Here is a 20,306-nt window from a genome sequence, read left to right as displayed (position 1 = left end):
ATGTATATTGTAAATAGCTGCGGTCCCAGCACTGAGCCTTGCTGTACCCCACTAGCCACTGCCTGCCATTCTGAAAGGGACTAGTTAATCCCTACTCTTTGTTTCCTGCCAACTAATTTTCTATCCATGTCAGTACCCTACCCCCAATACCATGTGCTCTAATTTTGCCCACTGATCTCCTATGTGGGACCTTATCACAAGTGCAGAGAGACAGAGGGGTGTAAAATGAGGGTAGAAGCAATAGGTAGCAAGGTGAAAAGTAAAAGTGGCAGGCAGACAAATCCAGGGCAAAAATCAAAAAGAGCCACTTTTCAACATAATTGTATAAGGGATAAGAGTGTTGTTAAAACAAGCCTGAAAACTTTGTGTCTCAATGCAAGGAGCATTCGTAATAAGTTGGATGAGTTGAATGTGTAGATAGTTATGAATGAATATGATATAGTTGGGATCACGGAGACATGGCTCCAGGGTGACCAAGGCTGGGAGCTGAACATCCAGGGATATTCAATATTCAGGAGGGATAGACAGAAAGGAAAAGGAGGTGGGGTAGCGTTGCTGGTTAGAGAGGAGATTAACGCAATAGAAAGCATGGAGGATGTTGATAACTGCAACATGCAACTGGCTCATAATACCACACACACAAAGACCACATAGGTTTCTGTTCCCTTTTTTATGGAGATCAGGCCAGGTTTTGATTTTGACACAGGCCTGCTATCAGAATGGATTAGCGTGAGGATTCATCTCTACACTATTTTAGCCCCCAATTCAATCTTCTGGCTTGGCATCCAGTGTGAAGATTTCAGAAGCTCTTCAATGCCCTGACATTTCGCTATTTTGCACATCACACTAAACGCATTTTGATCTTCACATCCCCGTATCCCCTCTCTTTCAACCGCCCTTCTTTGAGAAGTTTCCTTAGAATTTTTTCCTTTACAAGCAATGAAGCACATTTTAATATCCTAAACCATTGACCACATTCGAATTATGGGACTGTTCTATCATTTGCCACTCTGTATGCTGCTAATTGTCAGCATCAGTGGATGAGTATCTCTGGATACTTGGAACTATTCGGAATGATCATGACTTTTCTCCTCATCATTTCAGCATTATAGTTACTTTGTACAATATATCTGCACTGATATTAACTCCAAGGGTATTTTTGCCTTCTCTTATCATCTCCTCAGCACGATGGTCTGGAAATGCGACAGGCATGGTACGTTGAACAGGTTTCCATCACAAACACAGCTCGGAACAAGTCCTGGAATATTTCCTGCAGGACCTGGCTGTCCCTGTTTCACACAGATTGCCAACTAAGTCGTACATTCAGTCCCATAACTGGAAGACGGAATGAATATTCTGGTTAGTAAGAGACGGTCAGTCGGTATATTAGATCTGAGGGTGTCGTTCAGTTTATAAACCTTCTGCTTTCTCACTCCCTGGCCAAGGAATAGTCCTTTTGATTTATAAGATTGCAGTTGAATAAAGTTGACTGAATCAGCTGTGAAGGAAATTGGGAATTTGGCCAGACCAAAAATAAATAGGAATGTTTGTGAACTAATTATTCTGTTTTTAATTACAAAAGCAATTTACGAATGGCAAAAACCACTTAAGTAGAATGGGAAATATGTATAATTTCCTTGCACAATGCTAAAAGAAAGTAGTATCAACTTCAGAAGTTCCTCCATGTCTTTACACAACTGTGCTCGTATTTTTTGGAAATATAATGAACAGCTGTACATCTGGAGTGAAAGATATGAGTGTTATGACAAGACGGTGATATTTTCCCAATGCCATGTGCATCTCACCTCTGAATGGACGAAAACTATTGCATTGAGCTTTTTGGAAAAGTAGCTATGCTTTGTCCAGATTTGAAGTACAGGTGCACAACCTTTTATCCGAAAGCCTTGGGACCAGACACTTTTCGTAATTCGGAATTTTTTGGCTTTCGGAATGGAAGATTTTTAGCGTAGACTTTAGTGGCTGGCTCAGTGGTAGAGTGCTCGGCTCATATCCGCAAGGTCGCGAGTTTGCGCCTCGATCCCGGCAGTTACTCGATCGCGAGTTTGAGTCTTTAATGTAGTTTTTTCTTGCAGAATAGGAGAGAATAGGGAGGGTTAGGCTGGGATCATTCTCTGCGAGATGATCTTAGTGCGGGAGACAAGTGTAGGAGAGTTATACTGACTGTGTGGGCAGAACTTTGGAAGTGATTGCCCACCATTCTCAAAAGCCGCTGTGTCTCCCTGTCCCTCCAACTCCAGAGGAATCTGCTCCCCGATGGGCCGCTATGGCGACAAGTGGCAGTTGGCCCACAGCCCAAGCTGCGCCACCCCAAGAACAAGACGTACCTTGCACACCATCAGCTTCTGCCCCTACGTGTTCCTCTGGAGTTGGAGCGGGGCTGGGCTGGAGTTGCTGATCCGGGATCTCCGTGCTTGCAGTGGGCCTGGGGGTCGGTGTCCCGATGAAGGGGTGCAACTCGGGCTGTGGGCGAACTGCCACTTGTTGCCGTAGCGGCCCATCGGGGAGCGGCTTCTGGTGGTCCTGATGTCTCTCAGCTCCTGTCCAGGGGGATGGCCGGAGACGTCAGGACCAACAGGAACCCGCTCCCCGATGCGCCGCTACAGCAACAAGTGGCAGTTCGCCCACAGCCCGAGCTGCGCCCCCTCATCCGCAACCCGGGTTCCTCTGGAGTTGGAGCGGGGCTGGGCTAGAGTTGCTGCTGGCTGTGAGTCTCTGGGATCTCCGTGCTTGCAGTCGCTGTCCCGTTGGTCCTGACGTCTCCGGCCACCCCCCTGGACAGGAGCTGAGACTGGGAACTGTACCGCCCTTGCCCCCTCCCTCTGCAACTGCAAACAACCCCACAGTCTCAGCTCCTGTACAGGGGGTGGCCGGAGACGTCACAGCCCGAGCTGCGCCCTCTCATCCGCAACCCCAAGAACAAGACGTACCTTGCACGCCATCAGCTTCTGTCCCTACGGGGAGCGTGTTCCTCTGGAGTTGGAATGGGGCTGGGTTGCTGCTGGCTGTGGGTCTCTGGGATCTCCGTGCTTGCAGTGGGCCTGGGGGTCGGTGTCCTGTTGGTCCTGACGTCTCCGGTGACTGGCACTAACCTGCTGGCATTGCCGATGTGAAGACAGTGCAAAGCCCCCACGCCGGTGCAATGGGCGGGGAGCTGGAGAGGGGAGGGAAGGGGTCACACACATGGCTGGGAAGCAGAGGGGTGTAGGTGGGGGGTGAAACTGAAGGGAGCGACAATCTGCTGCTGCCTGCCCACTGAGTTGAAAAGTTCCCACGCAAGACTCACGATACACTGTGTATCGTGAGTCTACCGTGGGAACTTTTTAACTCAGCGGGCAGGCAGCAGCAGATTGTCAATTATTAACCCTCCCGCGCAATATACCCTCACCTTCTCTTTTATGAATGGGGATTTAGTTCCCCTTTCTTCGAGGACCGACCGGAGGTTCCGCTGTCACCTCTGCGGGCCGCCCTCGGTGAACGTCTTCAAGGACCTTTCTTCAAGGACCGAAAAAATGTCCGCTATTCGTAGCTTTTCTTTGTTTGTAATTTCGGATAAAAGGTTGTGCACCTGTACTATCTTTGTCAAGATACTATCTTTGTCAAGATAGTGAGTGGCGGCACCTAACGGCAGCGGCTTGACTACAGTCGTCTGTTTTTTTTTTTGTCTTGTTAGATGTATGTCTTGAGCTAGTTTTTATTATTATTTTTAGCTGTGTATATGTGGAGGGTGGTGGGGGGGCTGTGGGGGAAACCGTTTAATCTCTTCCCTGTACGGGGACCCGACTTTTTCCCTGTTGGGTCTCCGGTGTCGTTGGGCCTAACATCGAGGAGCCCGTGGCGGCCTCCAGCCGGGACCAACGTTAGGGCTCCAGTCGCGGAGCCTGCGGACCTGACATCGCGAAGCTGGCCGACTTCGGAGCGGGGAAAGCTGTGGTGGCGCGCGGCTGCGACCCGACCGGAGTTCGGAGGCTCCGGCCGCAAGTCCGGTGGACGGGAACATCGGGAGCTCGCAGGTCCCGGGTGGGAGACCGCTTTTCCGAGCTCCGTAACAGCAACTTCTCCTGCTGGAACCGCAGGGTTTAAAGGAGATGGAGCTGGGGCCTAACATCACCCGGCGTGGCGTAAACGGCCACGGGTCTTACCATCGCCCGCCGGGGGCTTTAACATCGGAGCCCCAGTCGCCTCGACGCTGCAGTTGGAGAAGAACAAAGGGAAGAGATAAAGATTTTGCCTTCCATCACAGTGAGGAGTTGTTGGAGATTCACTGTGATGGATGTTTGTGTAAACTGTGTTAAGTGTTGATCTTGGGTTTATTTTAATGTAAAAACTGTAGAAATGAAATTTCGTTCAAACCTAGGTTTGAATGACAATAAATAGCATTCCATTCCATTCCAAGTTTAATTTTTACTTGGAGCTGACAAGTTAATTGTAACTGGGACGTGTAAAGATGCCAGTCTGAAGCCAAAGTGCAGTTCTGGCAAAGGTTCAAGTTCAAGTTCACATTTATTGCCACATGCACCAGTTGAGGTACAATTGGATTTACCTTGCAGCCATACAAACAAAGGAGCACAATACACAATAGAATATAACATGAACATCCACCACAGTGGAATCAACATTCTTCACTGTGGTGGAAGGCAGTAACTTTGTCAGTCCTCCTTTGTTCATCCGTGGTCGGGGCCATGAACCCTCCGCAGTCACCGCTACAGATGGCCCGATGTACAGGCCCTCTCGTCGGGATCCTCGAAACTCCGACGTTAGGACGGACGGACACTCCGCGGCTTGGAGGTCCCGAATCGGCCGCTTCCTACCGTAGACCGGGGCTTCACGATGTTATAGGCCACAGGCCGGCGGTCGGAGCTCTTTTCCAGCGATCCCCGGCAAAGGATCCCAGGCTCCATGATGGAAAGTCCACACCGTGCCCGTGGCTAGAAGCTCCTGCAGACTGCGGCTTCAGGATCAGCGCCCGCGGCCTCTGCTGCTGATGCTCCGAGGCAGCGCAGAGGATCGGTGAGCCTGCCTCTGAGGGCGCTGATGGCTGATGATCCTCCAGAGGAGGTGAGGAGGGAGACTGGGGGGATTGAGGCAGTGGAGGGGGTAGGGAGGGAGAGGAGGTAGAGGAGGGAAATTGGGCCTCACTCGGGCGACCAGCGGCCTCGCTTGGGTTGGCGCCAGCCCGCTGCCTCACTCCGGTCCACCCCACCCCCACCCCCACCCCCGCACGCGACCTCGCTCAGGTCTGTGCCCGCAGCCTCTGCTGCTGGTGCCGCCCTCTGTGAGTCCTGACTGCACCGCCATCGCACCCTCCCCCAGCTCCAGCCCCTTCTCCTCTGGTCCCATCCACTGGTTCCTGCACCCCTCCCCCGTGATACCCGCCTCCTCCTCTCCACACCCCCACCCCCACCCACACATCCCCCTTCTCCCCTACACCCCCCCCACCCACACACCCCTTCCCTCTTACACACACCCCTCCCCCCACATCCACCTCCTCCCTCCCACACACCCCTCTCCCTCCTCCGACATCCTCCCTCCCCCCCACACCGCCCTCCCTGCTCCCGCCCCCACCAACACCCACCTCCCGCCCCCACTTGGCCACCCCCTGCCCCCGACCCCCCCCCTGCCCCCGACCCCCCCCTGCCCCCCCGACCCCCCCCCTGCCCCGTACATCATCCACCCCACCGCCACCTCCATAAATTCCATTATTTTCCTTGGGGGTGTGGGGGTGATGGGGGCTCCTGTCTCCAGGGTGAATGCCGACACCACGTTGGGGGACAGGGCTCAACAGGGCCCAGCCGGTCCCACTCGGTCTAGTCATTCTATAAAAGAATAGCAACAATAAGTCCCCTCTCAGTACTTGGAACGAGAGAACTCGTAGATCAAGTGTATTCGTGTGAGCAACTCTTCAAACTTGACAGCTGGAACTGAGCCACAGAGATCCAAGGGACTGTCAATTAGTTTCTCAGCAAAAATAGAATCCACCTGAATCTTTTATTAAAATAGAAATGGATACCCGCAGGCCCGTACACAGGGTAAGTAGCGGTATAATTAAACTGAAAATACAATAAAAACCAACCATAAAATAACAAGAAATACTTCCAACTAAATGAGGCTTTGGGAATTTCTTTCAATACCATAGCATTGTTCTTCCACAAGTTGGACACTTACTGCCCTCTGCAAGCAGTTGACACATTCTAAGCCCGTACAGCTAATCAACCTCATGGCGATGTGAATGTAGCCTGTGATCAGTGCATCATGGACAAACCTTATCCTGCCATCAACATATAACCCGTTCGCTTGTACTTTCCAGAGGAACGGCTCTACTGACCCCCTTATTAACATTTACAACAGCCTCTCTATGCAACCCGGCAGGAATGATTTTCACTGCCACTGGATTGCTTTTATAAACCTAGAAAAAAAATGGAATTGAAAGCCATCACTGCAGAATTAACTCTCAGTAGTGTCTGATGACATTTTTGAGGGATCCATTGTTGGATTCCACATACATCCGCACGGACAGACAGACGTATGAGGTACTGCATCTACACACACATAAAATGCAAAGGTACATGTGAGAAAGAGGAGCACAGGGATGGAGGACAAGAGAGAAAGGAAACCGTACGTTCACGAGTAACACCACTGTTCTCAGAAGAGTCATTTTAAATACAACGGTTCTGACCTGATTATCTAAGCATCTTTTGGCTGATTCAAAGTAAAATCTGGAGTGCTCATTGCTTTCTCTGTATTCTATCATCTCCGCTGATTTTCCAGGCATCAGTGAAGCAGGATTCAGTTTTAATGTGAAACCACTCCTTGGCTTGAGAGAGGGGACGCATCAATTGGTCCTGCTCTCACCAATTCTCTGCCGTGTCACGTTCCTCTGGGCTGGGCTTGCTATCACCTGGAGGAAAAAGAAAACTCTTGACCTTTACCTAGGCAGCAAGTGCAGGGAGGTGCAGCAGTCAAAGTGGAAAGAAAACTACAAGGCTTTTTTTTAATAAGGCAAAAGAAGAATGTTTCTTTTGAAACAAAGGTTTGGAAAAGTAAGACTTTACTGAAGCTGGTGTGGTGGAAACATCTGAAAGACATGATGAGAAAGAAAACTGGTGAGGCAGGTAAGTGACATTTGAATTATTTCATTTCATGTAGCCATTGATTTTAGGTTGCGTTGGTCCTTGCTGAGTTAAAGTAAGGTGAAGATTGAGCTATTTATTGAGATCTTATTTGACGTTTTTATCCCATGAAGAACAAGCAGCGTCTGAAGTCTGCAGGTTGGTTAGCAGTTGTGTTAAAGAATTATAGTGGGTTAACATTTTAGATTTAATTGAGAAAGTATTGTGTCCCAACTGTTCACCCATAGTGCTGACGATGTCTCTACTGCAGCATACATGCCACTGGGTGGATGTGCGGTCTGATTTGAGTGTGCTTTACATTTCAATCCAATGCAAAACGATTCAGGCATCGTTTTTGGCACAAATAGCATATTTTGCAAATTTTGAGCACTGTGAATTCTGTTGAGGTGAAATCATTTGTTGAAAAGTGCGCAGCAAAACAGCAGGAGCAATGAGCTGCGGAAACCAGTCAAGCATATCATCACTGCTTTGCAATTTGCAGTTGGAAATTTCAACCGGGTTTTTCTCCTTTGCAGCAAACAAATATCGTGTTTGTGCATGAGAACAATCCATGAGGGGGATAATGGGGTTTATCCTCCTTCTGTAGCACAAGAATACCAGAAAACACTCCGACCCTCGCAATGTGTTGCAAGCAGGGAACAATATTTGTCAGAGATGAGCGGAGCTGCATTTTGATTTCTAGTTCTCCAAAAGCTGCTGTGAAGTTATTCAGAGTGACGATAACTGAAAACCTGGAATTAGCTACTGTGAGCTGCGAAACCGGTGAATTGGAAATGACTGAGCTGCATGTTGTTTGAGTGGCTCTCTGCTAGTGTGCCAGAGGGGTGTAATGTTTGTACAGGTACCAGTGCAGTGTAATTATGAAGTGCTCTGATGCTGACTTCAAGCATTGCAGCAGAATTCAGACTGGTGGTGAAACAGGTCTGCATTTGAATGCCCAGTCTGCTAAAGTGCTGACCACTGGAAATTAGACATTGCAGCAAATCCTTCTTGATCAGCACGACTCCAAAGATAGTGTCAGTTAAAATTGTGCTGTACCCTTTGTCCTTTATCCGTTATCAGTGCACTGTAGATGGCTTGATTTCATTCATGTATAGTCTTTCCTTTGTGTGGATAAGACACAAACAGAAGCTTTTCACTGTACCTCGGTGCACGTGACAATAATAAACTAAACTGTACTACACAATACTCTATACTACGTTTGGCCTGCACACCTTTATTTTCAGCATTTTCTGTTTTTGTTCGAGATTTTCAGCATCTACAGTTTCTTTTCTTTTTCAAAGAAAATCAAATAATTTCTGTATAAAGTGGAAAACCTACTTCTCTGATAAACTTGATCTGATCGATACTTTACTGTCACGTGCACTTGGTACAGTGAGGTTCTTTGTTTGCACACAGTACACGTTTGCGAGAGTCGCCACGTAAAGGAAGGCGACAAAGTTATAAAAGTATCGAATATAGTGTCTCTTCCTCCCCCCCCCCCCCCCCCAGTCCCTCCCTCTTTGTTCTCCGTGCCCCCCCCCCCCCTCCAATGCTAGATCCTTTGTTCTCGGTCCCTCCCCCTCGCCCCCCCCCCATGTCGGGTCCCTATTTGTTCTCGGTGATGTGTCCTCCACCGACCGCCTCGACTCACGTGGGCGACAGCTCTCCGACGGCCCTCCACTCTCGCTGAGGACACTCTTGCTTGACAACGGCCCTGCTCGCTCATGGACATCCCTCTCGTTCATCGACGGCCCTCCACTCTCACCAACGACCCAGGATACGGCAACATTTCAGGAAGATGGCTCACCAACGCCAATGTCAATGTGTGGGCAGATAGTGATGGCAATAAAAGCTGCCCTTGAAAACCATGTAAATGATGAAGCAGAAAAACTCTCCCCTGTACCAATTTCAGAATAGGCAAGTGCCTTCGTCTATCCTTCGCTCGGAGTGGCCCTCTTGTGAAGAACAATCAACTGAGGAAGGTGCTCAGCTCTTTCTGGCTACAGTGGAAGAATGGAGGAGGGCACTGGAGACAGAATATAATGAAAGAAACATTTTGAGCCTGAAACATTTTGAGCCCATCTACGCTAGTCCCACCTACCTGCATTTAGCCATAACCCTCCAAACCTTTCATATCCATGTACCTGTCCAAATCTTTCTTAAACACTGTGATAGTACCTGCCTCAACTACCTCCTATGGCAGCTTGTTCCATAAACCCACCGCCCTCTGGGTATAAAAAGTTGCCCTCAGGTTCCTATTAAATCTTTTCCGTTTCACCTTAACCTATGTCCTCAGGTTCTTGATTTCCCTATTCTGGGTAAAAAGACTATGCATTCACCCTCTCTATTGCCCACATGATCTTACACACCTCTTTAAGGTGACCCCTCATCCCCCTGTGCACCAAGGAATAAAGTCCTAGATTGTCCATCCTCACTCCCCACCAACATCCTCAGGACTTTCTACAGGGGCACGGTGGAGTCCGTACTCACGTACTGCATAAATACGTGGTACTCCAACTGTAACTGCTCGGACAGGAAGGCTCTGCAGAGGGTAGTGAGGGGAGCAGAGAGGATCATTGGAGTCCAGAAGTTCCAGAGGTTAGATGTAGGAAGGAACGGCAGATGCTGGTTTAAACTGAAGATAGACACATATATCTGGAGTAACTCAACGGGTTGTCTCAGTATCTCTGGAGAAAAGGAATAGGTGACGTTTCAGGTCGAGACCCTTCTTCAGACTAAGAGTCAGGGGAAAGGGAAACGAGTGATATAGACGGTGATGTAGTGAGATATAGAACAAATGAATGAAAGATATGCAAAAAAGTAACAATGATAAAGGAAACAGGCCACTGTTAGCTGAGTGCTGGGTGAGAACGAGTTACAGACAAGAGACTCAACAAGACGACTTTGAAGCTGGTACAACTTGTGTGGGGGAGGGATGCAGAGAGAGAGAATGCAAGTGGAAAATGTGTGGCCACCGGGAGATCGCGTAGGCTAAAGCGGATTGAGCAAAGGTGTTCAGTGAAAACCAGATTTCATCCCGGGACCTCAGTGAGACCAAGTGTAGACTTGACAATTGGTTCATTGAACACTTACGTTCAGTCCGCCTAGGCCTACGCGATCACCCGGTTCCCAAACAGTTTAACTCCCTTTCCCATTCCCATACCCATCATTAAGAAAGAACTGTAGATGCTGGTAAAATCGAAGGTAGACACAAAATGCTGGAGTAACTCAGCAGGTGAGGCAGCACCTTTGGAGAGAAGGAATTGGCGATGTTTCGGGTCGAGACCCTTCTTCAGACTGATATCAGGGGAGTAGGTAGGAAAAAGAAAGAATGCAGGCGGAGACAGTAAGACAAGTGGGAGAACTGGGAAGAGGGAGGGAGAGGAGAGATAAAGCAAGTGCTATTTGAAGTTAGGGAAGTCAATGTTCATACTGCTGGGGTGTAAGTTACCCCAGCGAAATATGAGGTGCTGTTCCTCCAATTTGCACTGGGCCTCACTCTGACAATGGAGGAGGCCCAGGACAGAAAGGTCAGATTGGGAATGGGAGGGGGAGTTGAAGTGCTCGGCCACCGGGAGATCAGGTAGGTTAACACGGACTGAGCGGAGGTGTTCAGTGAAACGATCGCCGAGCCTGCGCATGGTCTCGCCGATGTAGAGAAGTTGACACCTGGAACAGCGGATACAGTAGATGAGGTTGGAGGAGGTGCAAGTGAACCTCTGTCTCACCTGGAAAGACTGTTTGGGCACTTGGACGGAGTCGAGGGGTAGGTATAGAGGCAGGTGTTGCATCTCCTGCGGTTGCGGAGGAAAGTACCTGGGGAGGGGGTGGTTTGAATGGGAAGGGACGAGTTGACCAGGGAGTTTCGGAGTGAACGGTCTCTGCGGAAAGCAGAAAGGGGTGGAGATGGGAAGATGTGGCCAGTAGTGGGATCCAATTGGAGGTGGCCTGAGCCTCCTCCACTGTCAGAATGAGGCCACACACAAATCGGAGGAACAGCACCCCATATTTTGCTTGGGCAGCTTACAACACAGCGGTATGAAATTTGATTTCTCTAATTTCAAGTAACTCCTGCATTTCTTCCCTCCACCCTAGTCATCCTACTGTTTGCATCCTTGCATCCCTGTCGTTAGCACATCCATTATGGACTTCACCCTTCCTGAGGGCATTTGTTGCCGCCTCTGTTTTGTTCTGGCCTTCTCTATCTTTCAGTCTGAAGAAGGTTTATTCCTTTTATCCAGAGATACTGCCTGATTAATCTGATTACGCCAGCATTTTGTGTCTATCTTCCAAGTGTGTTCTCCAGCCCGCCAGATGTTCTGGTGTATGGGTGTACAGATTCATAAACCAATTACATAGACATAAAAGGCAGGAAAATGGAATTAGTGCAGAAACATAGAAACGTAGAAAATAGGTGCAGGAGTAGGCCATTCGGCCCTTTGAGCCTGCACCGCCATTCAATATGATCATGGCTGATCATCCAACTCAGTATCCTGTACCTGCCTTCTCTCCATACACCCTGATCCCTTTAGCCACAAGGGCCTCATCTATCTCCCTCTTAAATATAGCCAATGAACTGGCCTCAATTTCTCATCTCGGTCCTAAAATACTTCCCCCTTATCCTTAAACTGTGACCCCTTGTTCTGGACTTCCCCAAAATCGGGAACAATCTTCCTGCATCTAGCCTGTCCAACCCCTTAAGAATTTTGTAAGTTTCTATAAGATCCCCCCTCAATCTTCTAAATTCTAGCGAATGCAAGCCGAGTCTATCCAGTCTTTTTTCATATGAAAGTCTTTCATAGAAGGTACAACTAGAGGTAAGATGTGATTAGTGAAAGGGCCTGGGCTTCTGCAATGTCCAGCTATATGACTCTATGACCCTTAGGACTTGATGGCCTGAACTATAAAGAGAAGTTGGGCAGGCTAGGACTTTATTCTTTGGAGCGCAGGATGCCAAGGGGTGATCTTATAGAGGTGCAGGCTGCCATATTCAACCTGTCTATTTAATTGCAGACTTCCCTATCATTTACTCTGAGACATGGATACTGTTCACGGAGAAAAGGCTGATTAATTCTGTCTCAAAATACAGTGATTGTTCTTTATCATCTTTCCCATCTTCTCATTAAAGTCAATCAATTTAAAACCCTACTGCCCTGTCAGGTCTCCACATTTTCACTGTGGTTGTTTTGGAAGGAATGCTAATTGTAATTCAGGCTGGTAGCTAGCTATTCACAGTGGTGAGATCTGCGTGGTCTTGCCTTTTAAGTGACAATCAAAAGACGTTCTTTTCACAATCAAAATAATACTTTATTAGCCAAGTATGTTTTGCATCATATGAGGAATTTCATTTGCCAAGTCAGTCATACAAATAAAAAGCAACGGAACACACAAAATACATTTTAATATAAACATCCACCACAGTGACTCCTCCACATTCCTCACTTTGATGGAAGGTGAAAGAAAAGTTGAGATCTCTTCCCTTCTTTGCTCTCCCACGGTCGGGGGAAGGCGAACCTCACTGTGGTGAAGTTCCAGTGGCATAGGTATCATAGAAACATAGAAAATAGGTGCAGGAGTAGGCCATTCGGCCCTTCGAGCCTGCACCGCCATTCAATATGATCATGGCTGATCCAACGTGACCCAACAAATACAGACTATATAAATGGTTGGATATATTCATGACGTGTACTGATCCTGGTCGGGGTGCTAAATTTGTCAGGCCAACAGCCCTGACCTAGGGGGGACAAAGACAGAAACATAGAAACATAGACATAGAAAATAGGTGCAGGAGTAGGCCATTCGGCCCTTCGAGCCTGCACCGCCAAAGGTCAGTCAGCATTTGTGATCCTGACCACTCCATCCCTGCCAGCTCCATCTAATGATGTTAAGCTTTAACTGCCTCCTGCCCTGGCTCCAGCCAAGGCAAGACAATAGCTAACATTAACATTCCTGAAACTATAAAACCAATTTCATATCAAATAAAGTTGGTCAAGGTTTTCCAAATGAATTTGCACCCAGTGTAAAGAGTTGTATTATGCACAAATAGTATTGGGCAAAGTCTTGTTGGATTTTCCATCTATGTGAATTGAAATTCACTTCCTTTTCACTTCAACTCTAAACTTATTGACCAAAGACATCAAAGGGGCATCATGCGTTCCGGTGATTTTGGACCAATAAGCAATAAGGGGGGGGGGGGGGGGGGGGGGGGGGGGGGGGGGGGGGGGGGGGGGGGGCATGATGGCGCAGCGGTAGAGATACTGCCTTACAGAGCAAGAGACCCGGGTTCAATACTGACCATGGGTGCTGTGTGTATGGAATTTGTACGTTCTCACCAAGATCTTCAGTTTCCTCCCACACTCCAAAGACGTATAGGTTTGTAGGTTAATTGGCTTGATATAGATGTAAAATTACCTTTAGTGTGTGTAGGGTAGTGCTAATGTGCGGGGATCGCTGGTCGGTACAGACTCGGTGGGCCGAAGAGACTGTTTTGTGCTGTATCTCTAATCTAAACTAAATAGTTTTATCTAAGGAGAGAAAGAAACAAAGAAAATGATGGAGAAAAAAACAAAAAAGAATTGTAGTCAAGCTATTTGTAGAAAGCAACGAAATAAGATGGAAAGATGTATTCTTATGCAGTTCTGGTTGCCCTGCCTATAGGAGGATGTTAGTCCTTTCCCCAGGGTATGGGAGATTACAACTTGCAGGCATAGGTTTAAGGTGAGAAGGGAAAGATTTAAAAGAGATTTAAAAGAAGATGCAGAGTGCAGAATATAGTTCTCAGATTGTAGCACAAAACGGAGAGTTAACAGGGGAAGAAGCTGTTCCTACCGCAAGTCTGGTGGTGCATGCTTTCAAACTTCTCTACCTCTTACTGAATGGGAGTGGGGAGAAGAAGGGATGGCAGGGTGGTACAAGACTTTGATTATATTGGCCGTTTTCCAAGGCAGCATGAAGTCTAGATGGAGTCAATGATGGGAAGTCTGGTCTGTGGGCGGCATGTGCAACTCTTTGCAATTCCATCCAGTCTTGGGCAGGGTTGTTCCCAAACCAAGTTGTGGTGCAATCTGACAGGATGTGTCTGCAGAGTTTTTTTAAGTCATTGGAGGCATGCTTAATTTCCTCAGTCTCCTCAGGAAGTGGGGACGTTGGAGTGCCTTCTTGGCTGTAATATCTATGCAGTTGGTCCACGACAGATTGCTGGCAATATTAGTGCCAAGGAATGTGAAGTTCTCAACCATTTCCACTTCACCTCATTGATGCTGATTGCGGAATGAACAGGCTTCCTGAAGGTGACAATTAGCTCCTTCGTCTAGCTGACATTGTTGTCCTGACACCATGTTACTAAGTTTTAGAAACATAGAAACATAGAAATTAGGTGCAGGAGTAGGCCATTCGGCCCTTCGAGCCTGCACCGCCATTCAATATGATTGATCATGGCTGATCATCCAACTCAGTATCCCGTACCTGCCTTCTCTCCATACCCTCTGATCTCCTTAGCCACAGGGCCACATCTAACTCCCTCTTAAATATAGCCAATGAACTGGCCTCGACTACCCTCTGTGGCAGAGAGTTCCAGAGATTCACCACCCTCTGTGTGAAAAAAGTTCTTCTCATCTCGGTTTTTAAAGGATTTCCCCCTTATCCTTAAGCTGTGACCCCTTGTCCTGGACTTCCCCAACATCGGGAGCAATCTTCCTGCATCTAGCCTGTCCAACCCCTTAAGAATTTTGTAAGTTTCTATAAGATCGCCTCTCAATCTCCTAAATTCTAGAGAGTATAAACCAAGTCTATCCAGTCTTTCTTCATAAGACAGTCCTGACATCCCAGGAATCGGTCTGGCGAACCTTCTCTGCACTTCCTCTATGGCAATAATGTCCTTCCTCAGATTTGGAGATCAAAACTGTACGCAATACTCCAGGTGTGGTCTCACCAAGACCCTGTACAACTGCAGTAGAACCTCCCTGCTCCTATACTCAAATCCTTTTGCTATGAAACTCTATCACCTTCCTGTACTCCATCTCATCATTGTCCACATGGTTGAGCTGAAGGGTCTGTATCTGTGCAGTATGGCTCTATGACTCTAATGACCCTACATAGTATGTTTCACAATACCTGTAGTGCTGCAATAAGTATTAGTTCACATTCTTCTGCTCAAGACATTGAGTAGTTCAGCTTAGTTTAGAGATACAGCGTGGAAACAGGCCCTTTGGTCCACTGAGTCCACACCCATGGTCAGGAGCGAACCCGGTCTCCGGTGCTGTAAGGCAGAAACTCTCCCGCTGCGCCACTGTGCCGCCCAAAACCACAATCTTCTTACTAACTACATAGAACCATTCGGCCCTTCGACCCAGCACCGCCATTCATTGTGATCATGGCTGATCGTCCCATATCAATAACCCGTGCTTGCCTTCCCATACAGCCATACAATTAAAAAAGGGACACAACACACTATAGGGTTTGACATAAAACATCCCCACACAGCAGAATCAAAGTTTCCCACTGTGTGGGAAGGCACCAAAGTCAGTCTCTTCCTCCATTATTCCCCGTGGTCAGGGCCTCCCCAAGCCCCTCCGCAGTTGTCGCTACGGGCGGCCCGATGTCCAGGACCGCACGCCGGGGTGATACAAGTCCGACGTCGGGGCTGCGGGACGTCCTCAGCGGCGTGGACACGGAGTCAGCCCCCCTACCGGAGTCGGTGGCTTCCAAAGTCCGCAGGCCACGCCGGGTGGATACTGCTGCTGGAGACCCTCTGCAAGGTGCCCCAGGACTGCGCGATGACGGTCAGCGCTTCCTGCGTTGGAAGCTCTCCGCACCAGAGCTCCACGATGTTGGAGCAGCGGCTCAACGCTTCGGAGCTCCAAACGGCGACCCGGGTAGGCATCGCCCGCTCCGCGGTGACTCCAGCGCTGCGCCGCCGCTGTAGCAGCCCCGGTCCGGTTCCCGGTCCCGGGTAGGAAAGGCCGCTCCGATCCAGCTGGTAGGCCGCGAGGTGGGGGACGAGGACGCGACTCGGAGAAATAGTCGCGTCCCCGCCCGGAAGAGACTGGGAAACGGTTTCCCCCTTACCCTGCCCCCCTCCCCCACATAGAAAAGTTAAAGTTTCCCCCAACACAGACTTTAGACTAACTAAAAATAATAAAAAAGATAGAAATAACAGACAGGCTGTAGGTAGAGGCGGCTGCCAGTGCAGCGCCCCCTAGAGGAATAAATCTATCTTGTATCTTGTATCCCCATATCCCTTGACTCCACTAGCCGCTAGAGCTCTATCTAACTCTCTTAAATCCATCCAGTGATTTGGCCTCCACTGCCCTCTGTGGCAGGGAATTCCATAAATTCACAACTCTGGGTGAAAAAGTTTTTTCTCACTACAGTGCATTCAGAAAGTATTCAGACCCTTTCGTTTTCCACATTTTGTTACGTTGCCAGCCTTATTTTTAAATGGATTAAATTCTTTTTTTTCATCATCAATCCACACACAATACTCCAGAATGAAAGGAAGAGAATGCAGGTGTTTCGAAAATTTTGCAAAGTAATTAAAAATAAATAACTGAAATACCACATTTACATAAGTATTCAGACCCATTGCAATGACACTCAAAATTGAGCTTAGGTTCATCCTGTTTCCATTGATTATCCTTGAGATGTTTCTACAACTTGATTGGAGTCCACCAGTGGTAAATTAAATTGATTGGACATGATTTGGAAAGGCACACATCTGTCTATATAAGGTCCCACCATTGGCAGTGCATGTCAGAGCAAAAACCAAGCCAGGAAGACAAAGGAATTATCCATAGACCTCCGAGACAGGATTGTGTCGAGACAGAGATCTGGGGAAGGGTATAAAACAATTTCTGCAGCATTGCAGGTCCTGAAGAGCACAGTGGCCTCCGTCATTCTTAAATGGAAGAACCTTGGAACCACCAGGACTCTTCATAGAGTTGGCCGTCAGGCCAAACTGAGCAATCGGGGGAGAAGGGCCTTGGTCAGGGAGGTGACCAAAAACCCGATGGTCCTCTGTGGAGATGGGAGAACCTTTCAGAAGGACAACTATAGCTGCAGCACTCCACCAACCAGGCCTTTATGGTAGAGTGGCCAGACGGAAGCCGCTTCTCAGTAAAAGGCACATGACAGCCCGCTTGGAGTTTGCCAAAAGGCACCTAAGGGACTCTCAGACCATGAGAAACAAGATTCTCTGATCTGATGAAACCAAGATTGAACTCTTTGGCCTGAATGCCAAGCGTCACATCTGGAGGAAACCAGGCACCCCTCATCAACAGGCCAATACCATACCTAGTGTGAAGCATGCTGGAGGCAGCATCATGTGGGGATCAGCGGCAGGAACTGGGAGACTAGTCGGGATCGAGGGAAAGATGAACGGAGAGATCCTTGATGAGAATCTGCTCCAGAGCGTTCAGGACCTCAGACTGGGGTGGAGGTTCACCTTCCGATAGGACAACGACCCTAAGCACACAGCCAAGACAACGCAGAAGTGGCTTTGTGACAAGTCTGTGAATGTCCTTGAGTGGCCCAGCCAGAGCCCGGACTTGAACCCGATCGAACATCTCTGGAGGGATCTGAAAATAGCTGTGCATTGATGCTCCACATTCAACCTGACAGAGCTTGAGAGGATCTGCAGAGAAGAATGGGAGAAATTACTCAAATACAGGTGCCAAGCTTGTAGCATCATACCCAAGAAGACTTGAGGCTGTAATCGCTGCCAAAGGTGCCTCAACAAAGTGCTGAGTAAAGGGTCTGAATACTTATGTAAATGTGATATTTCAGTTATTTATTTTGAATTACTTTGCATAAATTTCTAAACACCTGTTTTTGCTTTTTTATTATGGGGTATTGTGTGTAGATTGAAGATAAAAAAAAGAATTTAATCCATTTTAGAATAAGGCTGTAACGTAATGTGGAAAATATAACAAAATGTTGAAAAAGTGAAGGGGTCTGAATACTTTCTGAATGCAATGTATAGAACTGCAGTTGCTACTCTCTAACTGCTGCCTCTCACTTGCCAGACTTTGACCTGTTCTCACATCTCTTTTCCAGCTTTCACCCCGCTACTCCATCAGTCTCCAAAATGCCATTAAACCACATATACTTGCTAACCCAGTGAGTTCCTCTAACATTTAGATTCCAGCTGAAGATCCCAGCAGTCTCTTATGCCTCCAGTTTGAATGAATGAACACTTCATTGTCACATGTGACAAGTTACAGTGAAATTCTTTGCTTGCATAGGTATGCAAATAGTGGCCCATAAAGGGCGCTTCCAAAGTTACAAAGTACCTCCCACATCAGGTCCCCCTTTGTTCTTTTCCCCCCTCCCCCTCCCTCCAGTCCCCCCCATGCCGGTACCCATTGTCCCCCCCCCCCCCCTCACGGCAGCTGGGGGTCCTTTGTTCCTTTCCCACGGCAGTTCCCCCAGGCTAGGTGCTCACCCTCCCTCACGGTACGTGGGTCCTTTGTCTTCCCCCGGCAGAGGTGTGCACTTACACATGTCCGTCCTTGTCAGTCGGTCGGCACCATCATCGACCGCCGCACCGATTTCCCCAATATCATTGCCCGCTCCTCTCTGAATGCCTCCGTGGCACTGACCCAGGCCCAGCCAGGAGCCCACAGACCCAGCCCCAGCAGACCCAGGCCCCAGGCCCACGGGCACTCCCACGAGCTCCACAGACCCAGGCCCCAGCCACGAGCTCCACAGACCCAGCCCCAGCCACGGCACTGTGGACCCAGGCCCCAGGCCCAGCCACGGCCCTGTAGACCCAGGCCCCAGGCACGAGCTCCACGGACCCAGGCCCCAGCCACGGCACTGTGGACCCAGGCCACAGGCCACTGTGGACCACAGCCCCAGGTCCCAGCCACGGCACTGTGGACCCAGGCCCCAGCCCCAGCTACGGCACTGTAGACCCAGGCCCCAGGCCCCAGCCACGGCACTGTAAACCCAGGCCCCAGTCACGGCCCAGCCACGGCACTGTAGACCCAGGCCCCAGGCCCAGCCACGGCACTGTAGACCCAGGCCCCCAGGCCCCCAGCCACGGCACTGTACGAGCTCCACCCCAGGCCCCAGCCATAGCCCCAGGCCCCAGGCCCACGGCACTGTAGACCCAGGCCCCAGGCCCCAGCCACGGCACTGTAGACCCAGGCCCCAGTCACGGCACTGTAGGCACCCAGGCCCCAGCCCCAGCCACGGCACTGTAGACCCAGGCCCCAGTCACGGCACTGTAGACCCAGGCCCCAGGCCACGGGCTCGGCACTGTAGACCCAGACCCCAGTCCCAGCGGCACTGTAGACCCAGGCCCCAGGCCCCAGCCACGGCACTGTAGACCCAGGCCCCAGCCACGGGCTCCGCAGCCCCAGGCCCCAGCCACGGCACTGTAGACCCAGGCCCCAGGCCCCAGCCACGGCACTGTAGACTCAGGCCCCAGGCCACAGCCACGGCACTGTAGACCCAGGCCCCAGGCCCCAGCCATGGGCTCCGCAGACCCAGGCCGTGGGCTTCATCGACTGAATTTTACAAGAACTAATCTGTTATCTGGCATCTACCACACAGAACGTGACACATAGCTCTGAACCTTCATTCTATTTACCAGCAGCTCACCATGAACTCCAAGTACCACTCCAAATTCATTAACGGCAAAATCATTAACGGCAAAGGCAGCAGACTTATGGGGATATCACCACCTGCTGGCTCCCTTCCAAATCACAATATCCTGACCTGGAATTGAATCGCCATTGAGTTTATTTCTTGACACTTCCTACTCAACAACACTCTGGGAGCACTCCTATCAGAAAACCTACAGCGGTTCAGTACCAACTGCTTCAGAACAACTGCAATCATCACGTATAAAACGGAAAATTGTAGCGGACGCTGAGTTGTCGAGGCAGACACGAAGTTTGTCCAAAAATACTGGTCCTTTATTGCTAGGCTAATTCTCCGCACTCACCAACCCCTTGCACGTGCGATTAACCCCTTACATACTCTCCAGGGGCACCCGTGACCACACTGTGACCCCTACCTCTCGTCACCGGGACACGTGACCCCCAGTGGCGGACTGGGTCTAAAAATATTGGTTGCCAGGAGACAAAGGGGGCCCACCCACAACTACAATGCTATCATTTAACAGGGGCCCACTTGCCATCACTTGCTATCACTTCATCAGGGGCCCACTTG

At 49.3% G+C, this 20,306-nt stretch overlaps 1 protein-coding gene across 1 annotated transcript in view; it reads left to right on the top strand.

The window, feature by feature from the left end:
• loxhd1a (lipoxygenase homology PLAT domains 1a) overlaps positions 1–20,306 on the top strand; it is a 207,014-nt gene that overhangs the window by 29,549 nt on the left and 157,159 nt on the right. The window contains exons 6-8 of the mRNA XM_055648000.1: positions 1,185–1,359; positions 6,035–6,047; positions 6,952–7,130. Coding sequence (XP_055503975.1) covers positions 1,185–1,359; positions 6,035–6,047; positions 6,952–7,130 — 367 coding nt within the window. The remainder of the gene's footprint in view (positions 1–1,184; positions 1,360–6,034; positions 6,048–6,951; positions 7,131–20,306) is intronic.

The sequence above is a fragment of the Leucoraja erinacea genome, chromosome 1, assembly GCF_028641065.1.
Source record: "Leucoraja erinacea ecotype New England chromosome 1, Leri_hhj_1, whole genome shotgun sequence".
In the NCBI taxonomy this organism is placed as follows: Eukaryota; Metazoa; Chordata; class Chondrichthyes; order Rajiformes; family Rajidae; genus Leucoraja; species Leucoraja erinaceus.
Note: the sequence above shows the minus strand (reverse complement) of the source record. Positions and strands in the feature narration are given on the sequence as shown.